Source organism: Saimiri boliviensis, chromosome 8, assembly GCF_048565385.1.
Source record: "Saimiri boliviensis isolate mSaiBol1 chromosome 8, mSaiBol1.pri, whole genome shotgun sequence".
NCBI lineage: Eukaryota > Metazoa > Chordata > Mammalia > Primates > Cebidae > Saimiri > Saimiri boliviensis.
Genome location: NC_133456.1, coordinates 101,216,694 through 101,242,334, shown reverse-complemented (window position 1 = coordinate 101,242,334; position 25,641 = coordinate 101,216,694). Strand labels below are relative to the sequence as shown.

General features: G+C 37.1%; 1 protein-coding gene across 14 annotated transcripts in view; it reads right to left on the bottom strand.

Annotated features, from left to right (window-relative positions):
- NEBL (nebulette) overlaps positions 1-25,641 on the bottom strand; it is a 380,100-nt gene that overhangs the window by 91,970 nt on the left and 262,489 nt on the right. For 4 of the 14 annotated variants that reach the window (XM_074404950.1, XM_074404951.1, XM_074404949.1 and 1 more), the window contains 5 exons: positions 24,640-24,712; positions 22,242-22,313; positions 15,349-15,453; positions 13,621-13,731; positions 6,492-6,602 (listed from right to left, as the gene is read on the bottom strand). The exons of 2 other annotated variants lie outside the window; for them this stretch is intronic. In XM_074404950.1, the coding sequence (XP_074261051.1) occupies positions 6,492-6,602; positions 13,621-13,731; positions 15,349-15,453; positions 22,242-22,313; positions 24,640-24,672 (432 nt within the window). In that variant the 5' untranslated portion in view covers positions 24,673-24,712. Of the gene's footprint in view, positions 1-6,491; positions 6,603-13,620; positions 13,732-15,348; positions 15,454-22,241; positions 22,314-22,403; positions 24,605-24,639; positions 24,713-25,641 lie in introns of those variants that run through there. 8 more of the 14 variants (XM_074404954.1, XM_074404955.1, XM_074404956.1 and 5 more) reach the window with 4 other exon arrangements.

Below are 25,641 nucleotides of genomic sequence, written 5' to 3'. Positions count from 1 at the left end.
ATGATTAAAGTTTGGAAACGCCAGCTGTCACCTTGAATCCACATAGAAAGTACCTGTCTGAAAGTATGTTATAAACAGCCCAGAGCCCAGAGATGCAGAGAGAGGGAGAGGCCTGGTAACACTGGGAAGCCTCTAGTCCACTTACGCCTGAAGATAGCCTGGATTTGCCAATTACATACACAATAAAATCGCCATGTTTCACTTGCACTAAGTTGAGATAGATTTGCATCACTAAATCTAGAGAGTTCTAACGCAGACTCCATTTCACATTTTTTTTTTCCATTTTTGGACATGGGGTCTTGCTCTGGCGCCCAGGCTGAAGCGCAACAGCCCAATCTTGGCTCACTGCAACCTCCACCTCCCAGTTCCAGCAATACTCCTGCCTCAGCCTCCTGTGTAGCTGGGATTACAGGTGCTTGTCATCACGCCCAACTGGTTTTTGTATTTTTAGTAGAGACGAGGTTTACCATGTTGGCCAGGCTGGTCGCAAACTCCTGACCTTAAGTGATCTACCCACCTTGGCCTCCCCAAATACTGGGATTACAGGCGTGAGCCACCGTACTTGGCCTCAGATTTTGCTACAGTGCCAAATCTGTTCTTTGCTGTTTCCGATGAAGATACGAATCCTTTCAAAATCTCTCTGAATTTCTTTACTGTATCACCATATATTCACCATAAGCTCATATTTTTATCTTATTTTATTGTCTTTTCATCTTCGCTTGTTCTCTCCTTATAATCCTTCCACTTCTGTTTCGTAAGAGTCATGTCTGTCACGTGTTCCCTATGCTCATGCAGAACGTCCAAGGTGTCAGGCAATCCTTTTCTGCATCAATTCATTAAATCCTCACTCCATCCCTGATGTGTCTTGACTCAACTGGGCTGCATCAACACTCCCTTCTAAGGCTGGAACTATATCCTCCAGAATTCCTTTCCTTAAATAGCTCTGGGTTAGACATGGCCAATAAGAGGAATGATTAAAAATTTACCAGTAGACAATTTCTATTCCATCAGGAAGTGAGAAAGAGTAAAGATAAATCAGTAAAATGATCTTAGAAAAACATATGAGCATATGAGATTTTGAAAGTCGAAGTGAAATCGACACCTTTATTCTGCAGTGCTGCGAAGACGTGTGCAGTCGGAGGATTCACAGTGGCCTACCAGCAAGCTTTTTATACTCAGGCAACAGTGACTTGAGACTCCTTGGTAGGAGTTAATAAACCAGAGAAAAGCAAAACCACCACAGACTCTCCTTGAAGTGAAAGTCAAGTACCTGGAGATGAGAAGACTGAGACAGCTCAGAAATGGTAGCCTTGCAGGAGTGACAGCCAGACAGCCAGCTGCCCATGGGGACCAAGGGCTGCAGGAGCAGGCACACCTTAAAGAAAACAAACCCAGCTGACCCAGAACCCTTTGCTACTCTGTGGAAGGTTAAACTGATTCTTGGTGGAAGAAGCTAGACAAGATATATAACCTTGTAAGTTTGTGGAACAGAGGCAAGTCATGTAACAAGTATATAGTAATAATCTTTAAGCAGCAGTTCAATCCATCTCAAGAAAACCTTTGCCTTTAGCATAAACTCTCACATTGCAGAAGCCCTCCAGGTATCATCAAACAAGCATGTGGACTGCTAATTCCATCTCAAGTGATGCTTATCTTTGGGCATGCTGTATGTAAAATCCTACCAAATAATTAAATTGTAAATATTATTTTTCTGTAAGAGAATACAAGCCTTTTAAATATAAGTAAACATAGGTTCTGATACTATTCACAAGAGAGAAAAAGTTTTCAATCTTCCAAAAGAAGGAGTAAAGTAAGGAATTACGGCCAGAATGGTTTGTCATTTAAGATTGCTGTCACTCGCAAGAACAGAAAATCAAACACCGCATGTTCTCACTCATTGGCGGGTGTTGAACAATGAGAACACATGGACACAGGGAGAGGGGCATCACACACTGGGGTCTGTCAGGGGGAAATAGGGGAGGGACAGCGGTGGGTGGGGAGTTGGGGAGAGACAGCATGGGGAGAAATGCCAGATATAGGTGATGGGGAGGAAGGCAGCAAATCACACTGCCATGTGTGTACCTATGCAACAATCTTGCATGTTCTTCACATGTACCCCCAAACCTAAAATGCAATTTTAAAAAGTTTTCTAATAGTTAAAAAGCAGAAAGAGCTAGAAAGTAAAATTAGGAAAGGGGAGGAAACAATAATAAAAAGAAAAGAGAAGAATAAAAAAAAGATTGCTGTCACTGTTTCTAAATCATTCTATAGCTGGTAAAAGTTGTATTCATGATTTAATTTTATCACCACCAATCTTGTACAAAAGGCACAGTATTACTAACTATTCTGTCTTAGAGATAAATAAAATACTAATATATCTAATTTTAATGCTAAATACTAAAGCATCATTATTGTTAAGTCTCATTGGGAAACCACATAGAGCCACAGTTGTTTTTCTAATATCATTTTACTGATTTATCTTTACTCTTTCTCACTTCCTGATGGAATAGAAATTGTCTACTGTTAAGTTTTTATTAATTTTAAGGAAGTACATATATCTTTCTTGAAAAGAACATTAAGTCTTTTATTTTCCACACTGAATACTTCTTTCTAATACACATTGAATCGATTACCAATATGGTGTTTTGGAAAAGTTTACCACTCCAATTTCATCACAAGTCTGTATAGATCACTTAAGTTTTGTATCGATACAAAACTTAAAATAGAGTTTAAAATGTGTTTGACTTATTTCAGAACTATTGGACTTCATGTCTCTGATAAGATTAATGAGAATTAATAATATAACCAGGATTTTCATTATAAGCCCATCTTTAGGGGAAAGTCACAGGATAGAATATCTCCAATTTCTCTAATTACATTAGAAAAAGTTGGCAGGGGTATGTCCCTTAAGATACTAAAAGACTTCAGTTGGCTGTTTTTAATCATTTTCCGATTATACTATCACTAAGATAGGTTCAGGAACCTTTGGGATATGCCCTTCTGACCTAAACATTTCCTAATATAAATTTCATGTTGATTTGGCCTTTTATAAATTGAACTTCCTTTAATTGTTTCAAATTAACTATGATATCACCCTAAACTCCCAAATCACTCTTTAAAAACTGAAGGAGGACCAAATAGAATAATGCCTGCCAGCGACCTTTAAGGTGGAGGCTCTACTGTGAAGCCCTTTATATGTATTGTTTCATTTAATAACTAGTGAGAATCTGCTGAGGTAGATATTGTCCCATTTTACAGATGAGAAAATTGAGATGTAGAGATATTAAGTATCTTCTCCAGGGTCATCCAAGCAACGAGTGGCCAAGAAGCATTTTAGCCAATGTCTGACTCCAAATTCCTTTTCTAGTATATGCTACTGATACAGGAGTTAAGAAGAAACAATTTAGACAGATAGTGAGGGTAAAGAAGTCCTTGGTAAGATTTTCCATTCAATGAAAAGCAGCCCCAAAGTCATTTGCTTTCCTAACAAAGAGCAGCCTGTGAAATCGAGCTGCAGACATACACAAGTGCCCTGGAAGCTTGCACGCGTCAATGTTGGCAGTTGTGCCAATAGAAAAAGGCTACCTGGGAGTAGCCATGTTCAAAATGGTGGCTCCATCTTCCCTTTTTCTTTCCAACCATGTGTACAGTAGGGAGCAGACCACATAAAAACCTCCAGGCAAATACTCCATTTGCATAACATGATTAGGGTGGGGCAACCAGCTTCCCTGCAGGCTATGTAAATATCATACCTGGTCCAACCAATCTGTGGGCCCTATGTAAATCAGACACCTGATCCTCAAGCCTGTCTATAAAATCTGGTGCACTCTGCCACAAGGCACAAGTCCCATTTGGGTGCACCTCTCTCTCTCGAGGTCTCAAGAGAGCTGTTCTCCTTTCTCTTTCTTTTGCCTAGTAAACCTCCACTCCTAAACTCACTCCTTGTGTGTGTCCGTGTCCTTTTCTTGCCATAAGACAATGAAACTCAGATATAACCCCAGACAGTGATGCCACTTCATTACAATGAAGGATATTCTAAGAAATATATTTCTTTTACTGTTTAGAGATCATTTAATTGTGGGGTGGCATAAAAGACTACTGCCTCCAGGATACTCTTCCCCTGGAAACTCCATTAGTCAGAGGTGGGAATTTATCTGGACAGTCACATGAGTCCTCTCCCTCACTTTCTTCTACTTACTCACATTTCTAAAGGTACAAGACAAATAAAACTTGGTTCTCTAAAAGATATTAAAAATCTGACTGGATTTTAGTGGAAACATAAAAAAGGCAAAGATGTTGACTTCCATGATTTTTAGGTGAATCAGATCCATGTATGACACGCTTTTATTTTAAATTAAATGAAGTCATTTACAGCCGTAGTGCAAAGTGACAGTCCACATTATGAAAGGATAATTCTACTAGTAAATTCTCTGCAATGAGTTTCATTGGGCTGAACTTTTACAGAGACAGATTTATAGGAGACTGTCTTTTGTTAAGATTCCATAGATCCACCCACTGAACCAGGAGATGTACTTACCTAGTTTTCCTTGTGGCTTTCAAGACCTATGTTTAAATTTCATATTGTAGGGACAACAAATGTATTATTCAAAGTGGCTTGACTCCAGAGGAATATCAACTACTTCACAGGTAGAATACAAATATCATTCTCACTTTAAATCTGAGTAAATAGTCTTAAACACTTTCTAAATCCTATTACATGTACAAACTTTGCATGCAAAGGTTGAGTCGAGTCGGCAGAGGAGTGTAAGTAAACACAGCTTTCTCCCATAAGTACACAGTATTGAATGAAGGAGAAAAGGGCTTTATACTCTATTCCCTCAATCCCTCAATCAAAGACCTTTTAGAAGAAAAGGCAGAGTTAAAATAATAAGCCCAGTTCTATGATAAGGAACTTCCGTATTTGAATTTCATTGAATTATAGAGTTGAAAAGAGCCTCCCGGGGATCTGTAAGAGCAGCCCTCACCCCAGACCACCAGACCACCTTGTAACCCATAGCCTTTTGTGTGAATTTAAAGTCTCTTCAGCGTTATATAAACACTGCAAATTCAGGGTTTCTCCGTTATTCTCTCCTGCAATGCATTTGCAATCCGAAGATAACCTATTTTGCTCCCCATTTTTTAAAACTGTATCTAAAACCTTGACTAATCAACAGTGACCTTTAAGGTGGAGACAGCAAGGTGGAACTGAAAGAGGAGACTCAGGACTTTGATTTCTTAGTCTCATTTTCCTCATCTACAAAATAGGAATCAGTACAGGGTTTTCATGAGAATCAGAAATGATCAAAGTCTTGGCATAATTCCTGGTGCATGGCTGTGCTCAGTAGCTGGTAGTTATTATGATTATTGCAGTCATTCTGTAAGCAAACAGTTCTTGTAAAGCACCCCCTTAAAATAACCCCTAAAATAATTACGGACACTTACCTTCTTCATCTCCTAGCAATCTTAAAGCATCTTAGAAAAGTGCTCAGGTATTGGCATATGTTTGCATATTTGGGTTGAAATGTAAAACCTCATTCTACTTTTTACTTAAACATTGGCTTACTGCAATATAATATCAAACAGTTGCTATTCTGCGTAAAACTCTCTGCACAGTGGGGCTGTGGGGGCAATGGTCAGCAAAGCACCATTCCATAAAGGGACTAAGTGGCGGAACAGACTCTCTGTGAGATGACAACTGTACTTCAGTACTTAGCCAAGAAAGGGAGGTTCTTGACCCAAAAAAGAAAGGCAGTTTATCTTAACTGATTTTAATGTATAAAGAACCTGACCAACAGTTCACACATTCCTTTTGGAGAGAAGAGAAGTCAAGATGAGGAGATAAAAAAGCTTTCCCTACAATTCTGGGAAGAAATTACTCTTCTATGCTACCAGGATTGTGGTGGTAATAGAGCAAATGCATGCAAACCTTGATGCACCTGGTAACTTTTACCAAAGAAGAAACTTATTTTCTACTGACTGACTTCCTCCCTCTTGTCAGCCCTTAGGCATCTATTGCTGTCATATTCTCCATGGGTCTTAGGTTGAACCATTTGCTCCTACAAACATCCTAAAAGAAACAGTCGTGGGTACAATCTAGCTGGTGTTTGTGAGTGATCCTTCTGTGGGCCACTGATACCTGATGCCCTTTCTTCCAGTTCTTCTGTAATTCTAGATTTAGAAACCATGAGCTTCAGCATCAAGTCAAGGAAGCTCCAGAAATGTTTGATAACCCAGTATGTCTGAAGGATCTATATTTGTCTTGTACAAAGCAAAATTCCAAGGCCTGGAAGTATCTGACAACATAAAGCGATTTGGCAAGGTGTTAATGACTGTGGATAGAATAATTCAGATGTATCTCTCACTGATAAGAAATATTAAAGTCCTGTTTGAATAGGGCTGTTGTAATATTTAAACTTCAGCAAAATAATCATAAGCCCTGATATGACTTAACTACAACTCTCTAGAAAATCCTGAGAAATGCGCTTCCTTACATTACTCTGGTGTTTATTGACCTCCATGGCATGTTTAACCTCAGGGGGCTCCTTCATGTGGGCATAATCTGAGAATCCTTTAGCGGCATCATGTTTCTGCTTATAGGCCACCTGAAAAACACAAATTATTGTTAGTTCCATTTAGAGGTATATAAATTCCTGCCTGCTAAATTTCAGTGTTTTGCTAAGACTTTATATATTTTAAAACCACCAGTGATAGTTACATTCACCTAAATCTCTGTAACAAGATAATATCTATAATGCATTCATCTTTGTGCTTCTGTTTAGATTCCTAATTCTAAGTCTTTGTTGTTTATTTCAAAATGTCCTTGACCAAAGATGAAATTTTCCCTTTTATTCATCTAGCTTAAACCTCAGTTTGTAGTTTTAGGAAATCAACTGTATCAAGAGCTTTCTGGGTTATGGATGTCAGAGATTTAAATCTTGGGAAAAACAACTAAGTAGGGGATAATTACAGGATAGTTAAAAGTAAACTGTTTGTTTTCAAATGATTGGGTCTGATTTTATGTAGACACAGCGATAAGATAATTTAAGCCTCATTAAATGCACAACCCTTTGGGAGAAAACATAGCATGCAGGTAAAATTCTCAGATATATCAAGTCTTGGCCTCCATTAGGGAAATGGCTAATGCCAGCCATTACCACCATGTTGAATTTCCTCCATACTAGGATGGAGAGGGGACATAAGAAAGGTATCTCAGAAGCACACGTAACCAAACTCAACCACAAAGTTGGAAATTAAAGAAGAACCTAACGACAGCAACCAACTTATCCCCTTGGTCTCCACTGGTATTAACCTATTTATTTCCTTCATAATGTTTAATTACTTTGTTTAGTTTATGTATAATTACTTATCTGTCTTCCCTTACTAAATACAACTGTCACATTCGCTAAATCCTGAGAACCCAGAGTAGTGCCTGGCACAAAATATTTGTTCAGTGAATGAATAAATAAATGAATGAAGAACTGAAAGAATGAGAATGAAACGATAACAAATGAAGGACAGAAGGCAAAATTAATTTAAAAATATATAAAGTTTAAAACTAAAAGGATGTTAAATGGAGTTGGAATTACTTGACGTGAGAAAAATGGCAACTTAAGAAAGAAAAAGTAGGCTAGGCTCAGTGGCTCATGCTTGTAATTAGGGAAGTCAAGGAGAGACACTTGCTCATGACAGAGTGAAGCCCCCATCTCTACAAAATATTCAAAAATTAACCGGGTATGGTGGTATGTGTCTGTTGTCCTAGCTACATGGGAGGCTGAGGCAGGAGGACTGCCTGAGCCCGGCAGGTCGAGGTTGCAATGAGGCACTGCAATTCCAGCTTAGGTGACAGAGCAAGATTCTGCCAAAAAAAAAATAAAAAGAAAAAGAACAAAAGAAAAAAAACTAGAACAGGCTTCCCCAAGAATAAAACAAGATCTAGTTTTCAATGAAAAAATATATATATAATTAAACTTAAGAAGGACGTTTTTACCAATATAAGCTCCTGAGTGCATGTCTATCGCACACATCTTTTAATATCCTGTGCCTATCATAGTGAATGACGGCATAGAAATGCAATAAACGGACAGATGAATAAACGAGTTTACCAAACGTTGTCATGAGCTTAAACTCTTCACTGGCTTTTATAAACAGAATGATAATACACCTATCTAAAGGATTAATGTGATCATTGTAAGTCTGATTTTTACCACTAAAGTCACTGAATTTCATTATCAAAAAAAAAATGTCATCTAGTATAACTATCAAAGTTTAAATCCCCTCTTTGAACCCCCAACTAGTTTTTCAAAAACTTCTACTGAAAGAGAACTCCATCTGGGGCACCACAGTCTCTAAATTTTGAAAGTTCAGATTAAAAGTCCTTTTCTTTACTGAAAACTGTCTGTCTCCTCATAGCTGCATCTATATGGCCATATGAAAAGAGCCTAGCTCATAAGGCTGGAGACAGAACTTCCAGTGTGGGAGGACAGCTGTCAATGACTTCTGTTCCTCCAGACTTGCAGTATGGATTACAGTGCTGAACTCGTGAACACCCTACATACTCTCTTCAGCCCAAATCCCAATTTATCAATCTCTTTCTTAGGTGCTCACCATAGTCATACCAATCTTAATTAGAACTGTTTGATTTAATACAGCTTATTACCTACCATGTGCTAAATGTTATTAACACATCCATAAATCACAACATTTTTCTTGTGATAGCTGTGCTGAGACTTCTGTCAACTGATGCCTTTAAGTCTTATTCAGTCCTACCCAGCCATGTTTCTACCTTCAATCCTATGGATTTGGTTGGTTACCAGGACTCAGAAGCAGCACCTCACATTGTTCCAGTTATAATTCATTTTGCTACAGTCTGTCCATCAATATAATCCATCAAGATATCTACCTCTGCTGACTGTATCTTTACATTTTCACCAGTTATGGTAAGCAGGAAACTCTTTAAGAACCTTCATTCAGGTAGAGAAAGTCCATTATCTCAGTTCCATTACATTCCATGTTATAACTCAGAGGTAGGGGAAGGAGGAGTTTAATGGGTGCCCAAGTTTATAAAGCCAAGGAAAAACTTCTATGAGATTTACTCCTTCTTCTTAAATGAAAAGAACTAGTATATGCCTATTTTCTTTTTTCATGGTTGCCTGGTTTATTTTGTACTTTAGACCTCCTTTCATATATCTGTGACTTTATAAATGTAACCAATGCAGCTGATCATTTTGTGGGTTATCATAGAAATGATGAGTCATCAAGCACAATTTTAAAAAGCACTTTCTTAAAAAGGCTATGTAATTTTCTACTTGCAGCATTAAAAACATCATTTCATTTATAGCCACTACTAAGTACCACTTTAGAATTAAGATTACATCAAATTGGAGGGAGCTGAGCTTTAATTTATCATATTAATTTTCTTCCTCAAAATAGCTAATGGAAAATTGTGTCAAGCTAATAAATTTACTGATAAGTTTGATTTCTTAGGATTTGCCATGATTGTATAGCATTTCCCTAGTTTAATGCTGTTTCCTTCATACTTTGAGAACTAAGATTGCCATGGTACTAGGAACCTGGAGAGAGGAGTGCACGTGCTATAGTGGTACTTTATGTTTATATAAGTGATAAACACTTTATGTTTTTATAAGTGATAAATACATTTATTTTATATTATTGATCTTACAGTATATTTTTATATTTTATATGTACATAGATGTATATTTATGTTTAAATTATGGAGGGAGGATTAGCATTTATTTATTTATTTATTTATTTATTTATTTATTTATTTATTTTAAAGACAAAGTCTCACTATGTTGCCCAGGCTGGTCTTCAACTCCTGGGCTCAAGAGATCTGCCCACCTTAGCCTCCCAAAGTTCTGGAAATGCAGGCATGAGCAACAGTGCTTGGCCAAACGTGGCATTTAAATTGGGGGTTTCACAGATGCCCTGAAGCTTCTCCCTGTCCTCACTTTCAGAAAATTCACAGATCCCTAAATTAAGGCTTACCCACCAAGGGGTCAAGTATGAAAATTAACATACTGGCTTTGCCTCTGAAAAGTATGATTTAGTTGGCTCCTTAACTCTAGTTGACGGTTATTCATTGTGTCTAAAAACATAGCATAGGATGCTACAAAGACTAACGGGATAATAATATAACTTACATTTTATACGACATAGGTAAGCGTGCTTTTATTCCCACGGCATAGACATCTCTGAACTTCTGAAACAGAATCCTGTGACCACCATGGATGAAACACAGACTCTCATTTAGGTGCCCTTCCAATGCCTGAGTCGCCTGAATTGCTTCTAATGATAAGGCATTATTTAGCCTTTGCCTGAAACAGCCCTGATAAAGGATCTCACCACCTCACGGCATGGTCCATTTCATTTTCAGAAGCTTTCTTTGTGATCTGTGCTTATAAAATTGTTAACAGGGGATAGCTAATAAAATGGCCTCCTAAAAACTCTACGTCTCTCTCTTTTTATGGTATTTCTTCCTTTCAGGCATTTTCTGTAAGTGTTAATCTAGCTAACTTTACCTTATCACTCTAGTTTGAATTTAAGCATCTGAGAGTGTTTGCAAATTGACTTTAATAATTTGTGAAAAGTTTAAGAGACTTTTCATTAGAACCCAGAATGTTATTCATTTTCAGAATTCATCCAAAACTCCAATTTAGGGTATCACAAATCCGATACTATTTGGACACAGTAAATGTTTAATTGTTTAATTATCATAGATACTACCAAATAGTTCTATTTTCTTGCCCCTCTTGATATTAGATAAACTCTAAGAATCACAATTTTAACAATAAAACTGATGTACACAAATCTAAAGAAATGTTATGATAGTTTTATAACTCTTTGAAATAGCTACCTTATTCAAATCCAGGTTCTTCTTTATTAACAAGTTCAGTGACTAATTACAGCAATGAAAAACAATGCTAATTGTGAGTGCATATACACATTTCCCAGTGGTGTCTATTTTAGCAAAGGATAACATATTAACAACATCAGTGGTAACCTATCCTGACAAAGCAAATGATAGATTCCAAAATAAACAACCTGGATTATTTTTCATATTAAGTTCCGTGTTGCATGGATCTGTGTATTATAGACCTATTTACGCTACAGAAAATTGAGAGCTGTTGTGTGTGTCCGAAGAAATAAGAATGCAAATATCTGAAAAGTTACCTTTCCAAGGAAGTATAAAAGCAGTAATAGATTGTTTGCCTTTTCTTTATTTATTGCTTAATTGTTGCTTGTCACATATCAAGTGTTGGGTTGTAATTATCTGCTTTTTAAAGTAACCCACATTATCAGCAAGTGGTTAGGTGGCCAGATATTGGCAGGAAAAATAAAGGGCATATTAGTCACAGTCACCCATGCAGAACCTTGACATCACACATTTTAAGCTGCATGTCGCATAACTGAGATTCCTTTTCTGCCAAGACAGGTACACAGTGGACATTTAAATTTGTAATACTGAAATACTTAAAGGTGTTCTGCAAAGAATAACTGTGCTCAGCATTTTTCAAGAGTAATGTATTTTCAGACTATTTAAAAATAGCTAATGCATGCTGGGCTTAACACCTAAGAGATGGATTGATATTAAACAGGTGCAGCAAATCACACATTTACCTATGTAACAAATCTGCACATCCTGCACATGTATCTCAGAACCTAAAATTTTAAAAATGCAATTATCTAAGTAACCTCTACTTAAAAGTAAAAAGATTCTGGGGAAAGGCGGGGCACAGTGGCTCACCCCTGTAATCCCTGCACTTTAGGGGGCTGAGGTGGGCAGATTGCCTGGGGTCAGGAGATCGAGACCAGCTTGGCCAACATGGTGAGACTCTGTCTCTACTAAAAAAAAAAATACAAAAATTAGATGGGTGTGGTAGTGCGTGCCTGTAATGCCAGCTACTCGGGAGTGTTGAAGCAGGAGAATCACTTAAACCTGGGAGGCGGAGGTTGCAGTGAGCTGTCATCAAGCCACTGCACTCCAGCCTGGGTGACAGAGCAAGACTCCATCTCAGAAAGAGAGAGAGAGACAGAGAGAGAGATTCAGGGAAAAGAAGTAAACTTGCTAAATAAGAAAAAGAGGGTTGGAAATGGTAGAAAAAGTATGGCATAGTGTATGGTTAAAAACCTAGACTCTGGGGCTAGACTGTTCCCCATATTCACGTGTTGGTGCTGCCATTTACTGGCTGGGCCACCTTAGCCAAGTGACTTAACCTCTCTGTGCTTCAGTCTCCACAACTTTGAAATGGCACATCTCATTGGGTTGTTGTGAGGACTGGATGACAGAAATACATGTGAAATGCACAGAACAACTTCCATGTGTTTACTATTATTATTAACCTAAAATGTGACATGAAGAATACAAATTATGTAAAAGGAAACATATCCTTAGAAAGAAAATTTTTAAATTACACAAAAATCCATTTTACCAGTATTTACTAAACACTCTCTATGCGCTAGGAACTCTTCCGAGCACAAGATCAGAGCAAGGAACAAGACAGATGAGGTCCCTGCTCTCATGTAGCTGAGAGAGGTAAAGAACAGATTAACAAAATAACCCCCCAAAATTTGATTGTGCTGTGAAGAAAACACAAAATTACGATGAACCAGAAAGAGGTGAAACATTCCACTTAGAAATTCTGTTTTAAGAAACGCAGTAGATTAAGAATGCCTTATGTGTTGATAAGCTACAAAGAGAAAATTACTCCTAAACCCTTCTGGATGCAAAATGAATTTACATGATGACAATTCTTAAGTTTCTCTGCAACTTGCAATCACCAAATAGTGACTTCCACCTGATGGGGACTTTTTTTGGTAGCCTGAGATATCCTAAAGGTAAAACACAATCCACAGAAAAGAAAATTCAGGAACCACTTGTCTAATTGATGAAACAGATGTGTGATCCTGAATTTAACCACTATAATTTTTTTTTTTTTTTTTGAAGACAGAGTCTCACTCTGTTGCCCAGCTGGAATGCAGTGGCATGATCTTGGTTCACTGCAGCCTCGACTTGCCAGGCACAAGTGATCCTCCCACCTCAGTCTTCTGAGTGGATGGGACCACAGCTGCATGCCACCGCGTGGCTAATTTCTGTATTTTCAGTAGAGACCGGCTTTTGCCATGTTGCCCAGGCTCATCTTGATCTCCTGAGCTCAAGCAATCTGCCCACACCAGCCTCCTGAAGTACTGGGATTACAGGCCTGAGCCACAGTGCCCAGGCCCATTATCCCTTTATGTGACTTTTAACAAGCTATTCAAATATTCTCCACTTAGGGATCATATATCAAATTAGAGAATACTTTAATATTTACTATGAGAATTTCATCCATGTAAACTGTCTAAATGAGATTAAGATTTGCTCTATAAATTGCATTGAACGGGACTCAAAAAACAGTACCATGTGACTGACGTAAACCTGCATATCCATTTCATTTTCTGCGATTTCAACAGCAACTACGGACAGCACATTAATCAGTTGCTTTCAACTATCATTCAGTATTTAACACCCATAATGAAAAGATTTTATTAAAATGCTAAGTAACTTTTTTCCGGTTATATGTTTTATCTACATAATCACGAAATGCTTTAGAAAAACCACACCTCACTCTGGAGCCGTGTAACTTCTTTTGCAAAAACACTGTCAATTGTGGCTGGCATCCGCTTATAAAGAGAATTAGACAGGTCCGCTTTAATTGTGCCTTTGTATTTTGCCTGAGAGAAAAACAGGAAAAATAAATAAATTTCCATGTTATTTTTAACTGCGAATATAAGAAGAAAAGAAGAAATTTTCTTCAGAAACAGCATTGATTTAAAAATCTGTAGACCATTTTAATTTTAGATACTGGAGCTGACAAATGTATTCTGAAGAAATAGAAATAAATCCAATTTATCACAGAGAATGCTTTCAATGAGACATGTAAGGACATAACGGCTGTTTTTCTATTTAAATGCAAGCACATTTCTAAAAGTAAATCTATTTGTGTATATTGACAGTCTCATGTTGGATGACTGAGCAAACAACTTGAGTTCCTCCAGAAAATACAAGTCGTTAGAATCTACTGTCTAGAACTTGACAAAGGACAGTGTTCTTTTATTCAGGTCTTCTCAGCCTCCTCCTGCTCCAGGGGGAGGGGGCAGGTGGGAGGGCTTTTTTGTTGTTTATGTGCCTACCCACCTCTAATCCATACTGTCTTTAAGCCTTCTAAATCACTACTCTAAAGACAAACACCCCTCTTTTCTTTTGGGAAAACTAGGTTCAAGGGAACACAATAGATTGCTCACTTCCAATATTTTGCTCTGCAATTAACTCCTTCAGGAAACATAATCAATAATTGAGAACATCAAGTATTTATCTGCACAGGAGAACGGAACATAGCTAAGGCAAATAAACAAACTGTGTTCTTCCATCATCTGCAGGCAAGCTCCTGATGTTCTTCCTGCTCAGAGCTAGATCTGAGTATTGATTTATGGAGCATAGACCCTGTGCAAGCCTTCTGCTACCACATTCTTTGGATTCTGGTACTTAATGAAAGCAAATATACTGATTTCATTCAAAATTGTTTTGCATTAGCAGAAATAATCCCAAGAACATCAAGTTGATCTTTTTCCAACATAATTTACGAAACACTAGAGGTCAGTCATTTACAACACTGTTTCATTCCTTTTCATTTCAAACTTATCTCTTCTAAGTGATCTATTCACAGACAACCGTAATGCCTCATCACAGAAATGATCATCGTTAACATTATGCTTTACAATGCAACATAAACGGCAGCTCTAAATGTTCTCTGAAAGAAACTACATAATTTTTCAGCTGGAAAATGAATGTAGCGTATTCCTCAGTCTGTGGTTTCATAAGTATCTCTTTTGAACTGAATTTTACCCTACTCCAAGATAGTTTAAATTCATTTAAGTTTATCAAAGACATCACGTTTTAGAAAGCTGGTAAATCTTATTTATTTCCAAAATGATATTCAATAATTTATCACTAATATGTCTATTAGGAAACAAAACAATGAAACTTCTAAAGTGAATTATTTTGCCAGTACTTTCTACTTATAAAAATATGCCTTTTTAAGAGCAATTGTATATAAATAAGAAAAATTTAGAGTCAAAATATAGACATGTACAATAAAATATATTAACCATACATAGTAAAATGTATCAATTTTTATGAGTTAAATGACAGTGCACAGAATTAATTATGTAACTATTACTAACATTCAGCAGGGCTTTTGAAAATGTTATTCTCCATCTCTGTAATGCACAGACTTCCATCTACATAAAAAGAAAAAAAGCAAGCCAGTTTGTAAGCTTTTGATACCTTACCTCAGAAATAAAAGCACCAATATTTTTTACATGGTTTAGCATAGGAGTGTCAGTCACAAATGTACACTTGTCCTTGGACTTTTTAAATTCTTCTTTATAATGGATCTAAAAAAGAGAGTGATTTACATAAAAAGAGAATCGGGAGAACAATTCCAGGGATTCCAATGACCTTTTTTTAAAATGAGATTAAGTTGATAAAGTCCATTTCCTGAAGCAAATACTCATATGTGAAAGGGGCCTCAAAACAAGCCAAGTTAAATAAATAAATATCCAGCACAGATTGCAAAGGTGATGAGACATAGTGAGGAAAGACGGTTCTCTAGATAAGCAAGGGTCCAGCTTAGCATCAACACCAGGCGTGCTGGCTATGGATGATGGGTCCTGTTTACCCAGCTTGCCCCATGCAATCAGCAAGCATGTGCCATTTCACTCCCACACATGTCCTGGTGTTTTGTTGCTTTTAAGCCTCTACACTTAAGCCTTTGGCCAAACAGAAACATAGCTGCCTACCTCAAGGTAGAAAATAAGTAGTCAGCATGACAGATGCAACCAATTAAGAAATAGAGGCAGAAATTAAATGGGGATCACTATTAGCATTATTACCTAGACATGCTTGATTAGAGGAAGAGGCTTAAATTGTCACCACTGTGGGCTTCCTTTTACTAATTAATTCCTCCCAATTTATGAGCACCTATAGGCTTCTCCATCCTCCTCCTCCTCAGTGCAGAGAAGAGCTGAACCTGCCCAGAAAGCTTGCCATGTGGTGGAGATCATTCCAGAATACCTTCTTGCTGAAGATCAGCAAGAAAAAGCCCAGTGAGGCTTAGCCAAGCCTGTTCATCTCTTCTCTGAAACTCACAAGTCAAATGAGTCACTCCCTTCTCCTTTAGGGAAAGGCCAGAATTTTTATGCTTAGGGGAGACCTGGGTGGACAATTGAGCCCAAAAGAAGTCAGGAAATGTGGACAAGGACCTAAGATATAATCACACCGTCACACTAATTGCTGCACAATCTGGAAACTGGGGAGGCAAAACTATGACTCATTGACAAGATGGAGGTAATTTGCTAAAAGTTGTATCACTCTGTAATATACTCATGTTTATCCACCCACGACCATACTTAGTCTGAAAAAAGTGTTCCTGTTTCAGATGATAAATTATATGTTCTCCCTAATTATAACTCAAATGTGAAGTTGAAGTGCATATACTACCTGGTTCTTAGAGGACACGAATAATGTTATATCCTAATGGGTCATGGAGATTTTCCCATATGCAAACCTGATTTGAGGGCATTACTTGACCTGGGGTACAACTAGATATGGATTAAGTGAAGTTATTTCAAAATGCCGTATTTCACTGCAGTGACTTTCGGATATCAGATGCCTACCACATTAAACATTTGCTTTATTCATGAAATCAACATGAGAACATATTTATCTTATCTGAGCACTAAATTACTTTTTTTTCTTCTCAGAGATTAGCCATAATTTTAGGTTCCTGCAAATCACCCTCCTCAGCCACTAGTAATTAAACTGTTAATGGCAGTATGATAAATAGTAGGCTATTTTGATCATAAGGAGAAAAAAAGTATCCCTGTTATATAATTAAGTGTGAGAGAAAATAGCCTGTCATTAGGCTTAAGTTTGACTCATTATTTTTATCTTTTGCCACCATCTATTCCCCATCACATTCACATTCTTCACTGCAGCGGTATGTGCTTGTGGCTACAGCCTTCTGATGAAGTCTGACACAAGCAGAATGTTCAGGACAGGAAGACCAGATAAGGGCAAAGTATTTACTTCTGTTAGGCAAGCAAATAGTTCAGTCTTAATTGTGGACTCCATTATGTTCTTGGGTCTTTATTAAAAAGATACATATATTTATATATTTTAATTGAAGGTATATTTAAAATTTAAGATCCTTTACAATTATACAATCAAAAGAAATTATACAATTCAGTTGTACAATTCAAAAGAAATTGTACAATTTGTTAGAAGTCACATACGATCATGTCTGATTTCTAATGAATTGTCCAATATGAATGACAATAAGCAAAGGATCTTCAATTTTTAAATACATAAGGAATATTGATATAAATATTAGTTACACATTAGTAGCCTTCCTATGCCAAAATAAGAGGAAATGATTGTTGAAAGAAAACTATATTGATCAATGAAACAAATATTAGGTAAAATAAAAATCACTGAATAGATGGCTACATTTTACTACAACCATGCCTACATCTTAAAATCTCAAGTTGGCAACCCCTATTGGAGAGACTGCCTGGCCACTCCCATTCTCTCCTATTAACAGAGCCCAAACGGATTAATGAGAGCAGCCAGGCTCTTGTCCCAGCACCAGAGGACAAACTGATCTAAACCAGGCATGGTCATGCTATTCAGTGTTTGGCCTGGGGAGGCCACATGCCTAGCTCTCCGACTTTAGTAGAAATCTTCCCAGAAGTGCTTCTAGCACTTTTGGTTTAAAGGGAGAGATGCTGCATAACCCTTTGACACTCTGTCTTCCATCTTCTTCTTTCTCGATCACAGGGAAGGCAGCAGCAATGATGTCATTGCCAAGGAGTAAGCCACCATACTAATGACAACAGAATAGAAGGAAAGGAATCTGGGAGACTGCTAACACCCATGGTACCCAGACTGAACTACCTAGTTCCAGGCTCTACATGTGAGGCTGGTGAAACAAAAACCTACTTGTTAAGTCATTGTGTTAGAGCTTGTCTGTTCTTACAGTCATCTGTACACAATCCAACTCATTTTCACAATGAAAAACAAAAAGGGCAAAACCGATGACTTCATGATCATTAACATGTCCCAAACATTGACCTTCTCTTTGGACCTTACCCACAAATCCCACAACGTCTCCATTACATTTAGGATTAATTTAGTGTGTGGTCAATTCTTCCTCCTGGTCAAGTTTCTTTGAATGAGTGTGATATTAGCTAAAGGGTGAAACTGGATGACAGACATGGAGATGTTGGAGGATCATTCCTTTCACAAGCATTCTTAACTGAAAGTATCTGGAAAGCCTTTTCACAAGTCAAATCATACAGGTTAAATTCAATCAACTACGTCTCCATCATTATTTAATTGGGCTGGCCATGGGTAAGGGCACGTTCCCAGGTTCTCTGATAACATCCAAGTTTTCTCTGGAGGGATAACCACAGAATTTAATGTTTCTGGCATTGAAAGGATTTACCCACAACAACATTCATTTGCCTGGAAAATATTCTTCCTGCTGCCATGCAGATGAATACCCTAAAGGGCCTTGAACCAAACACGGAGAGGTTGCATGCAGGTATGGTCTACCTGCTCTATGGAAGGCTCTTTCTGCCTAATTTATAGGAAACTTACAAAAGATTCCTTCTTGCCTAATCTTTTTTATGACTGCCTGTCAGAAGGCTACTAGATCCATGATTCTGAATGCTCAAGAGATTGGATAGGTTTAACATATTCAAGGAATTTATTAGATATTGTTCGATTAGACTAACGGGACTAAATATGAAAGTATATCTGAGAAAATAACAAGTATTATGTTATATAATAATATAATGCTTATTTTCTCAGATATACTTTCATAAGTATATGAAAATAAAAGAAGCTTAGCATAATGAAAAGCCTCTATTATATAATATATATTATTTATATAATAGAAGCCTCTTTTATTATATATTATTATATATTATATTATATTATATTATACATATTATTATATAATAATAGAGGCTGCCTCAGAAGATCAGCTGTTCTTCAAGATTGGGAAGTGAGTTGTGCAGAGGGAAACCTGTAATGAGAGCAGAGCAAGTGCAAAGCAGAAACTAGGTAGGGGGAAAAACATAAAGAAAGAAAAATCCCTTATACTGATCCCCAAAGTAAAGCCACTTGACCTGAAAAATTGACACTTCTCTCTATGGAGAATTCTAAGCAGTGCAGGCCTCCTAGGGCTGATCCCTAGGCCAATCTTGCTTAACATTTCTATAAATTGTCTGACAAGGGGATGATACAGCAGTGTCTACAGGTCTGTGATGACTCTGAGCTGTCTAGGCAAAGGAAACAGCAAACTGAGATAAACTTCAGAAGCTCTCAAAGGGCCAGGCAAGAGGTCAGAAAACTACAGATTAGATCTAGCCCTTATGTGGTTGAAATAATTCAAACTATTATTTAAAGATGATGGGTCCTAAGCTATCAGCGACAGGTGAGAAATTAGGAATGAAATGGCTCTGATGGTCTACAGATCATGAAGCTGATCTAACAGGTTTCTGCAGTCCCCAAGTCTAAGAAATCCTTCACAGCATCACAAAGGGTGCTAGAAGCTAAGCAAAACATCATCCTACTCTACACCTGATCTAGACCGTACAAATCTGTACCACTCTGCACAGTTCTGATTATTCCATCTTGGTCATTAAGGACATACGAAGGCTGGAAGAGGTCCAAAAACTAATAATTAGGCCACACGATGAAGCAAAGTCCATTAAACCATCCCTCTCATCTACAAAAAATGAAGCAGGGCCAGCTCGATGGCTCACACCTGTATTCCCAGCACTCTGGGAGAATGAGGCAACAGAATCACTTGAAGCCAAGAGTTTGAGACCAGCCTAGGCAACACAGTGAGACTCTATCTCTACAAAAACAAAAATTAGCCATGCATGGAAACACACACCTATAGTCCTAGCTACTTGGAAGACTGAGGCTGGACAATCAACTGAGCCCAGGAGGTTGAGACTGCAGTGAGCTCTGGTGACACCACAGAACTCCAGCCTCGGCAACAGAACAAGACCCCATTTCCAAAAGGAAAAAACTCTAAAAATCAAATAAATATCTTGGCAAGTATAAAATTCTATTTGGAAGCAAAATGTGAATGTTTACAAAGATATAAATTAAGCCACAATAATCATGTTCTAAATATCTAAGTAATACATTCTACCATGGAACATACATCTGTAATAAACATAAAGTATGCCTATCTGTTTACCTTTACCTACATGGGTGTGAAATATATGGTGTTAGCTTTTGCAAAATGATAAAGACCACTGCCCCTCACAACACATGGGTTCTAAAGTCACTGATAAACAATCTTATCCAAAACAACTCCAAGAAAATCACCTACTAACTACAGTTACCACTTTAGTCCTGACGGTTTATGTAACACAAGTTAGCTCAGCTATAATTGCACTTCAGCAAAAACAGATCAAAGCTGGAAGAGGTTAGAAAATTAGAGTTTCAATTGGTGGCATTACTACCCCTAATAGTTACATAATAAATAATAATAAAGCAAAGAACAACATTTAATGGAAATCTACAGTGAGAGATAACATGGCAGAGTAAAGAGTAATATTTGTGTTTAAACATTACTGCCACTGCTTAACTGTGTGACCCAGGTAAGGTACTGAACCTCTCTGTGCCTCCATCTCCTCACTTCAAAAATGGGAAAATGCATAGTGCCTCCTTCGCACGATCCAATGCACATAGTAGGCACTAAATCTTAAAAACCATTGCCAGTATTGTTATTGTTGCTGCTGTCATTGTCATTACTAGTGCAATTTACAAAGAACTTTCACATACAGTAGCTAATGACTATTAAGTAACAGCATAAAGAAATACTTAATTTAAAACATAATTACAACACATGTCAAATATATGGGAAGGTGTATGATTTCCACCACCATCCTTTGTGCTGCATTCTGGTTTGTCAGAAAGAGCCAGCCATATCTAAACTGTGATTGGATGGAGGTAAAAGTAAGTAACAGACAGAGTAGTTAATGACAGCTAACATTTAAGGCGTACTCACAATGTTCCAGATAGCTTATTCAGCATTATAGATGTACTACCATTATTTAATCTTCTTATAAATGTTACAGCTGGGGGATGGAGCCCAGCCAGGTTACATGACCTTCCCAAGTTTACTGTGGAGTCAACCCGGGCAGGTTGACTTTGGAGGACATGACAGCCCACTGCCCTCCTGCCCAGGACTGACTTCCTTTGAAAACAAACATTTGTAAAACATTCCAATCACTTTGCTCATTATCAACAACCAGCATTGTGCTCATCTCTCTAAATAAAGACACAGGCACATACTGACTTTACAGGAGTTACCCTTCCTCTGAACCACTAATTCTCTTAGAACTGTTATGGCGATGAACTAAATTATTATCCCTAGTAAGCAACATTTTTCCTTGTACTTCTTGAATTCTAGCTTACATATTTATCATAAAATAATATGTTCAATCATTCTATAATTCTGGGATCCCCTTGAAAAGTAATACAACTGATCCCAGTTACTAAAAAATGTCACAAAGAAAATGCCCTTTGCACTAATATCCTTATGTAGATCAGGGTTCTTAGCAAGCAGTTCAGTAATCCATAAATCCTAAATTGTAAATAAATTTTATATATATATATATATATATATATATATAAAATACGTATCTCATACATACATATATGCATTTTCCTCTTCTGAAGACAGGTGCATTAATTAGATTCTTCAGAAGGCCCCAAAATGTTAAAAATGACTACTCATTTAGATAGAGGTCCTCTCAAGACAAATTACATCATTTTATTCATTATAAAGTCTTTGGAGGTTCTCAAATGGAATACATACTGCAATTCAATACCTTATGATTTCATACTAGAGTGACAGCAATACTCATAAGGGACAGGATTCTGGATTAAGAATGAGGAAACTTGCTCTACCAGAAATTCTCCGGATAGGTGACCTTGGGGAAACCACTGAAAATTTCAGGACTTTGTTCTATGATCTGGAAAGTGACTGTGTTTTAAATGGTGATTTCAGGGTTTCCCCCACAGCTCTGTGCCTCTGCTACATAATTCCACAGGTGCAATGCAAAGTAAGAGAGAAATTACTCTAGCCACTTACATTACTAATGAGTTCCGTGCATTTTCTGGCCAATTCCATGCTTAGGTCTTCAATAACAGGCTTATAGAAGACCTATTGGGGAAAAAAAAAAAAGGAAACATTTTTCTCATCATCAATTTAGAGGAAAAAACGTTGGTCGTGAGTACATGTTTTCTCACTCACCTGGTCTTCTTCATTCTCTTCTTCCCCTGTTTTTACTTCTTCAGCTTCATCTTTTACATCCTCGGTTACAGGGACCCTCATTTTTACCATTTAAAATACTTATATTTTTTAAAAATTTACTCATATGGCATCCTTTCGCATACCAGTGCCCTTGAGATACTGATGTCTCTGGTGCTCTGGTAGGAATGCCCTTAACCATGCATGCCTCAGCCCTATTTAGCTCACACTTCACTCCTTATCTCAGTGGTGTGCCAGTGAGCAGAACAGAATCCCAGAAGTCTACCAGGGCTGGCCTCACAAGTGGAAATAACATATTCTTAGGCAAATTAGATTTTATGAACTTTTAAAGTCAACACTTTTTCCACTGGTTAAGAAATCCAAAAGAGAAAATTTATTCATTTTTTACTAATTCTATTCATTCATAAAAGAGCATAAAAAGGACTTAAGAGATTCTGGGAAAACTATCCAGCTCTAACACTTAAGATAGCACAGTCCAAAGCCTGTTATCACAGTGATTCCTTGACTCTGTCTAAATAAAGCTTTCAATGGAATGTCAGACTTCTTTCTGACTTGGGGTAGTAAATCTGGACCATTCAAGCTCCTAAATTATATGTTTTATGAGATATACCAGTACTTTTCACATCCTAAAAAATACCCACTTTATATTAGCTGATTAGAGGCTATTTATTATGAAAAGCCCTTTGAGCCACTTCAAAGAATCTATTCTGAGTTAACTGTGACTATTAGTCTCATACTGGTGAGTATGGTATTGTATTCATTGTAAACATCATTAAACATGAGAAGTTGCAGTTAACACAAGTTGATATATCATTTAACAATTCTAGAAACGTCAGTTTCAAAAATCATCATCATCATCTTTGAATTCTGCAATTCTACTCATGTCAATTTTTACAAATTCATTTGTGATTTGAATTATTACTCAATGGGTACTCCACATTCAGAAAAGTTTGGAAGAATAAACCATCACATTATTTATAATATAGTATATGTCCTTAGCTATGTAAAACCAAGATTAAAAATATGTTTCTCAAAACAAATATTTTAATGTCAATTAAAGCAATTCCAAGATGCTCTACAACTCACAGTTTATTAATCTCATAATATAAATCCTAGGATAAATTAATTTTACCAAGCCATCGCATATTAGCACTGGACATAACAAATACCCTACAGTGAACAGTAATACTGATAATACAAAACACAATTAAAAATAATACACCATTCTAAGTAGCCAAGAATGTTTTTTTCTCTTGATATCATATCTAGTTTTCCATGCATTGTAAAAAAAAATGCCCTTAATTAAACTGAAAATTCTAACAAGAAAAAACATTCCATACAGTTATCGCGTATAAATTATTTCTGAAATTGTGTTTCATGAGGCAAAAGTTCCACAAAATATTCTAGGGGAGAAAAGCAGGTTTCTTAAACAAATATGTGTAAGAAACCTGTACCCCGATCTCTGTCCATGCCACTTAGAGGTCTACAAGACATATTGGCATGCTGGAAGTTCTGAGAAGACCTTCAACCAAAAAACCTACTTGCTTAACCTTGTGTTACCCTGAACACGAAACCAATCTATCTCATCAAATCTAATCCAATTCAATCTAATCTACCTACCTACCTATCTTTCTATCTACCTATCTTTGTTTTTTAATGACACCCACTACCCCAGAAAACTAACACTCTTCTGTGAAATATTACCATTACTTAGGGAAACATTGCTCTATTCTGCTAAAATGCTGTGTTCTAGAAGGAGCTGTTGGTCTTGAAATAGTTTTCGATAACAGGCTAAATGAATGGCATCACATATCCTGTTCACCAGAAAAATGCCAAAAAGAAATTGCCCCAAGCATGCTGAAATTGGAAACCACAACTCTAAGATTTCAGCCATGTCATGCCAGCCCAGTGTAGTGGATTCCATGAGGACATTCTTTGTACATTTTATTTCTTCCATAAAAGGAAAGAACATGTGGATTCTGATTATTTCCCTCAAGTCCTCTGCTGGCCAGAAGACTATTCTAATATTCTATAGATCTATTACATTATCTTTATTTGGAAATAGGGAGGAGCAATTTCTGTAAACTTGCCTTGCAAACTTCTAGAAGTGTAGGGAGAACATCTTGCCAAAACTGCCTGAGACACACCTCTTGGCTCATATTTGAGAAGACAGTACTGGTGTTGCTCAGGGTGACACCTATTCCCCTAGGTGAATTACCTTCATGAGGCTTGCACTGCAGTTAATTCTCATTTCCCATCAGGTAAAACGTTCTCATGGACTCTTCACTGTGCTGCAAGAAAATAAGCTGTTGAGATTTAATGTACAAACTTTGAAAATAAAAAACCAACACCACGTGCAATGTAAACATCGTTTCCATTTGAGATTTCAGAATCAGAATTTCAAGCCAAAGGGATCCTTAATAAATCAATACACCTAAAGCCTTCTCTTTCATAGATGACAAAATGAAGGCTAAAAAAAATTATCTTTCTCATTCACGAAGCTATTAAATGAAGTCCTAGGATCAGAACCTAACTAGAGACCTGTGTGCATTTGTACAACAAATAAATTTTGTTATGCCAGGCATTGTGCTTGGCATTAGAGACACAATGGTGAATAAAACATCCTTTACACTAAGATACAGTAGGAAATAAAACACTCATCACTCCAGAGCTGCTGGATGAAGTCTTTAATGGATTGTTTGGCAAGCTAGAGACACCATTACTTTTGATTGAAGGCATCTTTTTTCCTTTCACCTATAATATAAAATTCATGCAAAGTTTTCTCTAAAAAATATTAAGCCCTTCACTTTATCACAGCAAAGTTTTCTTGTCAATAACGCTAAAATATGCAATGGAGAATAAGAAGAAAGTGTTCCTCATGGATAGCTATCAGGTTTCAAAATCCCCTATCAACTTTTCAAAAAACCAAGATTAATGTTGTAGTTTAATAGATATTTTCACCTTTGGTTCTGCAAAAGGGAAAATCTCTGTAGCTCCTCATACCTTTTCCTTACTGAGCATTTCTTTTATGTTGTTTACTTTTCTTCTTTAGTGTTCTACCTATGCCTTGATACAGAATGAGACCAAGACACACTTATGGTTAAACTGTCAATGTCCAGGTCTGGCTCTACTGTGTCCTCTAGGGTAAATTATTTAAGCCCTCACTGCCTCTTATTCTTCATAGTTAAACAGAAAAACTGAGTTGCCTGAAGTTAATAAA